We start from the raw sequence: 5,932 nt of genomic DNA on the forward strand, positions 1-5,932 counted from the left end.
CGCACACCAGCACACTCGCGGCGGGGCATCCCCCCTCCCCCTCCACTGCGATGCGGCATACTCGTGAATCGGGACAAGGCAGAAAAAAAAAACAAGGAGGCCACGAGGGATGAGAAGTGGCGGAGAGTCCGAGGGTGTGTGGGGTAAAATGGCAAGATCAGTAAAACGAAAGCACGAGTCGTCCACGGACAGTCAGAGCGCAACCTCAAGACACACGAACGTGAGCAAAAACCCAGCACGGCTGACACGCACACACAAGACACCAACATGCGCTGGGCTACCAGTATCGAGCCATCAGCCGCGGAAGTGCCTCGGCAGACCCCTCATACACAAAGGCACAAAAACACTAGAAGACCCTCAGGCCAGAGGGTAGCTGGTCGGACAGAGAAGGGGTGCGGGGTAGGAGTGGCCGTGGTCATGTCTGCCGATACCCCTCACGCACAGAGGGGGAGGCAGTGGCACCATTCTCAGCCGAGGCACAGGTGAACGCGCTGTCGCACACACGCTGCTCCCCTCTCCCGCGTCGCACATCTCAGAAGGCGGTGGGGGGCATCTGTGGAGGGGCGGGGGTGACGGCGGAGTCCGAATCGGCACGCCTTGCACTAAGCGCACACATCATCCCGCTCGCGTCATGCTGTGCGCAGCCATTCACTCAACCCCGCCACGGAGCGCACACAGCACAGAGACGTGATGCGAAGCAAAACAAGCCTGCCACCACCGGCACAGCTGCCGAAGGCGAGCTCCCGGCCCCCCCCAGACTACGCCTCATCGGTCACATCCTCCGCCAACGGCTCCAGCAAGCTTGGGCGGCGGCGGCACCCTAGCTTCATCGGCATTCGCACAACGACCACCTCGCAAGACACGCTCGCACTCCGCGAATTGTGCGCCTCTGAAGGCCGCCGCGACGCCTGAGCTGTGAAGGGCACCACCTCATCATGGAACCCCGCGAAGCTCAAACTGCAGTGATCCTTTCCTACCAACGTCGCCAACGGTAAGAAACCACCCGAGACCGGTCGTCTCCAGAGACGCGACTCGCGCATCGCAGACGGTTCCGCAGAGGGCGGCACCGCTGTCAGCCCCGAATGCCGTGCCCTCGCGCCGTCTGCGACAAAGCTGCCCTCACCCAGGAACGGGTTCAGCAATCCACTAGAGATAAAGTTCTGTATATCTCCTGACACCCCAGCCTCGTTGTTGCGCATCTGCTGGCGGGCCTGCAACACCGTCGTAATGCGAACCGCAAGACGGTTCACCAGCCCCTGGCAGTAGTCCTCCTCGCTCACAGCACAACTCCGCGGCGGCGCGCCAACGCCCCACTTGCTCAGCAGCGGCTGCAGCTCCCGCACGCGCTGCGCAACGGGGTACGGCGCAAAGCAGCTCACCAGCACGAAGGCAACGCCAGCAGCAGGGCCGTTCATCGTCCCCACAGACGACAGCAGCGCGCCTGCAGCGCTCGAGGCCGTCTCCGTCGCTGTCTCATCCGGCACGATCGCCTCGATCTCAGTGCGCAGCGCAGCGTGACGGCGGCCAGACACAGCGTTCAGCTGGAACATCTCCACCGCGAACGGCACGCCGCGCAGCCCCTGCGGCCCCATCGCCGTGTGCGCAATGCCCGCGCGCTCGTCGTTCGACAGCGCCCACCACGCCGCCTCCGTCGCGATAACCTGCCCGCCATTCGCAACAGCCTCCGTGCGCGCAGCCATGTTCGGCGTGTCACCGTAGTAGTCGTACCCCTTCGTCACCTCGTCGTACCGGATGTCGGCCAGCCCCGTGTGGATCCCCACGCGCACGCGCAGCCCGCACCACAGCGCAGCGTACTCCTCCTCGCTCAGCTGCGCAGTCGGCGGCACGTAGTCGTCCAGAGTGTCCACGCGCGCAAGCTCGAACTCGCGGTACGCGCTGTCCAGCGCCGCAGTACCCCAGTCGTGCCTCAGCAGCTTCGTCTGGATCTCGCACGCAAGGCTCACAGCGCTGTGCGCGCTCTTGCACGCGATCATGAACGAGTCGCCGATCGTCTTCACCTCGTAGCACCCGTACTTCTTCACCAGCTGCCGGATCACACGGTGGTGCGCAGCAATCGCCTCAGTCATCAGCTGCGGCAGCGCCGCCCACAGTGCAGTGCTGCTCTCGATGTCCGTGAAGACCAGCGTCACCGGCTCGTCACCGTCCTTCGGCGCGGCGTCGTTGTCGCGGCTGTCGATGCAGCAGTACAGAATCAGCGTGCAAGTTGTGATCAGCACCACACCACCCACGACGCAGCCAGCAATAACGCCGGCGCGTTGCGCAGGTGTCAGCGCATGCGACCCCAGGCGCGGGCTATACTCCATGGTAGGCGTCATTGGAGAGGAGAGCATCGGCACCGTCGGGTCCAGCATCCGCTGCACGGACAGCATCACGATGCCCTGAGCACCGTAGTTTTGGTGCACACAGAGGCTCTCCGTTGGCGTCGTGGTGCAGCCCCACTGAAACCTGCCAAAGGACAAGCCGCTAGCTGCGACGACATGGGTACTGTATATTGTTTCCTTGAGCGCAGAAGAGTTCGCTTTGGCCGTATTCGAGAGAACTTGCAGCATGAACACCCCAGTCACAATGTCACGTAGGGCACCTGGCGTATAGTTCACAGGATCCTCCATCGCCCCATGAAAGCTTAGGAGAAGAGGGTAAGCAGCATGCGCGCTCTCCGACGTGTCGCTCCAGAGCGGCAGGTTACTGAACGTGATCACGCGCGCCTGCACAGACGCCGGCTTCGACTTGAGGGCAGTGACAAGCGTGGGGTACTGAATCACCAAGTCATCGAAGACTATCACAACAATCGATGACTCCTCCTCAACCAGAAAGTCGACGATGTCAGCTACATCCGCAGCGGTCACGGCAAGCACGAAGTTGATCCGCCTGCGAACCAGCGCACTCCCAACAGTCTCCGTGGAGGGCACCGCAGTCACAATCGGATTCTTGTAGTTGAGCGTCGCAGCAGACTTGTACAGCACAGCGGTGATGTTCGCTAGCTCATCGCTGGGGTAGCCGTGCATGATCACATGTACGGTCGAGTCGATCGACGTCACGCCCCTCACAACCGAAAGCTTCGCGTACAGCACGAACATCTGCTGCTCAAGCGTTGGCATCAGATACACGTAGTTTCTTAACGGCTCTACTAGGTGTGGCCGAGGGTAGAGGGGGGAGGGCACCAAGTACTCACCAACGTTCACACCCCTCACTAGCGTGCCTGACAGCATGTGGACAACGTCCTCCTCGAGACGACTTTCCAGTAACGGCTGCGCACTGCGCTCTGTTACTACGAGAGACCCAAAGGTTACCTGGCGCTCCATAAACTCGTTGTATTCGATGAAGGCATTTACCGCACGATGGAAACTCCGTGCAGCGTTCATGAGATCGGGGTAATCCACGTACACCAGCGTCAGGAAGTTCAGCGGCCGCGGGAGGGCGGCTCCATCGGAGTAACAGCTTTTCCCGGTGAAGCTGACGCCAGAGCGGTCAATAATGGTCCACACGGCTTCGTCGAGCCGCGAAAGGACCGCCGTGTACCCACCCTGGTTACAGTAGCACACAGCGCCCAGGAACTCGGCGATCAACGAGCACGGTCCGCCGTAGTCACCAAGAACAAAGTCCTCGCCTATGATGTAGCGCTGCTGAGCGAATATGTACTTTCGGTACGCCGTCCGATCCGCGATCCAGCTCTCCTCCTCAACCGTCTGCGCGATCAGCGAGCCAGAAATCCACCCAGCAATCATCAGCTGCGTTACGCACGGGTGCTCGTTGAAGAAGTTGTTCACGTATGCATCAGAGTCCGACGGCGGCGCCTCACGCACCCACGGGCCGTACTGCCGCACAGCCTTCGCCTCGTCGGCCCACAGGCTCGCGTCCACGCGGTCGGTCTTCACCATGTACTCCCCCATCTGTGCCCTGAAGACCTTCAGATGGATCGACGCAGGTTCCGTCAGCGGAAAGGATGTAGCGCTCGATATAATCTGCCCGTCTACAGGCGTCAGCTTCCCAGCCATCGCAAGGTCGTAGTACACCTGGAATGTCATCTGCTGCAGCGCAAAGCAGGTCATGATGTACGCCGACGACGTACGCGGGTCCGTCAGCACAGCCTGCAGGAGCCCCGCAACCTGCTCACCAGGTATTCCCCAGAGTATGATCACCTGCGGGTGCGTGTCCGCCATCGCGTCGAAGGCGTCCTTGTCAAAGCCAGTTTTCTTCGGCGAGTACGGCACGGAGTACACCGCCGGCGGGTCGAGCGAGAGAGACGTCATCACCTCCACAATGTGCTCGTGCTCGAAGCTGCCGAACCACTCGCCCGTCAGATACATGAACGCCGTGCGGCGAGCGCGGAATGTATTGGCTATGTGCTTTACCATTGCCATGATCTCCAGCCGCGGCTCCGCGCGCGTGAAGTACAAGTTCTCGTTCCACACACGCAAAGCACTAGACCCGGTGAACGGGCCCAGGAACATCAGCCCGCTGCTCTGAATCTCAGGGCTGCTCATCAAGGCACCAAGGTACGTGTCAGAGTACGGCCCAATCACGCCAAGAAGCGACGGGTAGTCTTTGAGCGCCTTCTTCACGACCGCTACAATGTCCGACAGGTCTACCTTCGGGTCCGGTTCAATGATCCTGATGGGGCGGCCGCCAGCGGCGGTGTAGCTAGCCGCGTGCAGCGCGGAGTCGATGCCCAGCCACAGAGCCTTTGCATGATTCGCACTGTAATCACTCAACGAGTACATGGCGTTCAGCAGGTACACAGGCTCGTCCGACGAGATGTGGGCACCCTCAGCCCACGCCGTAGGCGCCGTGGATACGGCGAGCGTCAGTGCGCCGACAATCAGCAAAGTTCCAGCCAGGAGTCGCGAGCATCGGTACGCATGTCGCTGCTTCACACAGCCGGCCACGCCACCTGCGCCGCACCAGCAAGCGCGGCGCGGATGGGTCGTGTCTGCGTACATTGTATGGTGCGGCGAGCCGCGACAGTAGTTCGCAAAGAGGAGGCAGTGGGAGCGTCTGACAGTCCGGCAAAGAGCGGGAGGGAGCGGGAGGACCGACCCGGATGAGGGCGGCGGGGAGGCGAGAGGCACTGGTCAACAGCAAGAAAAGGAAGCGATGAAGGCCAATCGCCCACGCACGCAGAGGGTGAAGGCGAGGGAGAGCTGCGGACACGGGCGGGCCAGACCCGCAAGAGAGGCGGAGAGGGAAAACGGGGGAGGGCAGAGAGGGGGTGGCGAAACACCTCCTCAGCAGCCAACACCAGACAAGCGACAGCTGAAAGGAAGCGGAAAGGAATACACGAGGGTCGGTCTCGGACTTGTCCGGGTGCGTGCGCTCCCTTGCAGTCGTTGTGCTGAACACAAGGGAATACTCCCTGCTCCCTCGCCACCGCGTGAAGAGAGAGAAGAAAGCGGGGGAGGGACGGCAAAGGGGAAGGAGTTGCAAGGAGGCCATCGGCGAGTCGCCACATCCGTCTCCATCGATCCGCCCTCCGGGCGTGTGTGCGCGGTCAGGCCGACTACACCGAGGCCATGCCGGCAGGGGCCGAGCGCGTCGGCCATACAAGAGCACACACACGCACATACGCCTGTGCGTGCGCACGGGCGGGGGTGCGGCGCTACACGTCCTTCCAGCGTACGGTGCCACCGGGTGCGGACATGCAGGGGGCCCCCGGGGGGGGGGGGCGAGAGCTACATTCTGGGCGCACGGACAGCAGACATAACGAGAGACAAGGGGCCGTGCGGTCACCGTCGCCCATCCGCAGCCGGAACGGAAATGAGAAGGAGCACTCACGGGCAGAGCAAAGAGCGCGCCGCCACCGGGCATCGGGGGAGCGGCCCCATCGTCCCCCCGATGCCGTCGCACCGCCGTGTCCCGAGGAATGCGTGCGGGCGTGAGTGCATGGCGTACACAAAGGAAGGAATAAGGATGG

The 5,932-nt window shown here is 62.2% G+C and overlaps 1 protein-coding gene across 1 annotated transcript; it reads right to left on the reverse strand.

The window, feature by feature from the left end:
• Nucleotides 1-758: 758 nt before the first annotated feature.
• LMXM_17_0235 (receptor-type adenylate cyclase b) lies at nucleotides 759-4,961 on the reverse strand (the record flags this gene model as incomplete). Its single annotated transcript, XM_003873826.1, has 1 exon — nucleotides 759-4,961. The coding sequence occupies one exon, from the start codon at nucleotides 4,959-4,961 to the stop codon at nucleotides 759-761; it is 4,203 nt and encodes a 1,400-aa protein (XP_003873875.1).
• Nucleotides 4,962-5,932: the final 971 nt, after the last annotated feature.

Source organism: Leishmania mexicana, chromosome 17, assembly GCF_000234665.1.
Source record: "Leishmania mexicana MHOM/GT/2001/U1103 complete genome, chromosome 17".
Lineage (NCBI taxonomy): Eukaryota > Euglenozoa > Kinetoplastea > Trypanosomatida > Trypanosomatidae > Leishmania > Leishmania mexicana.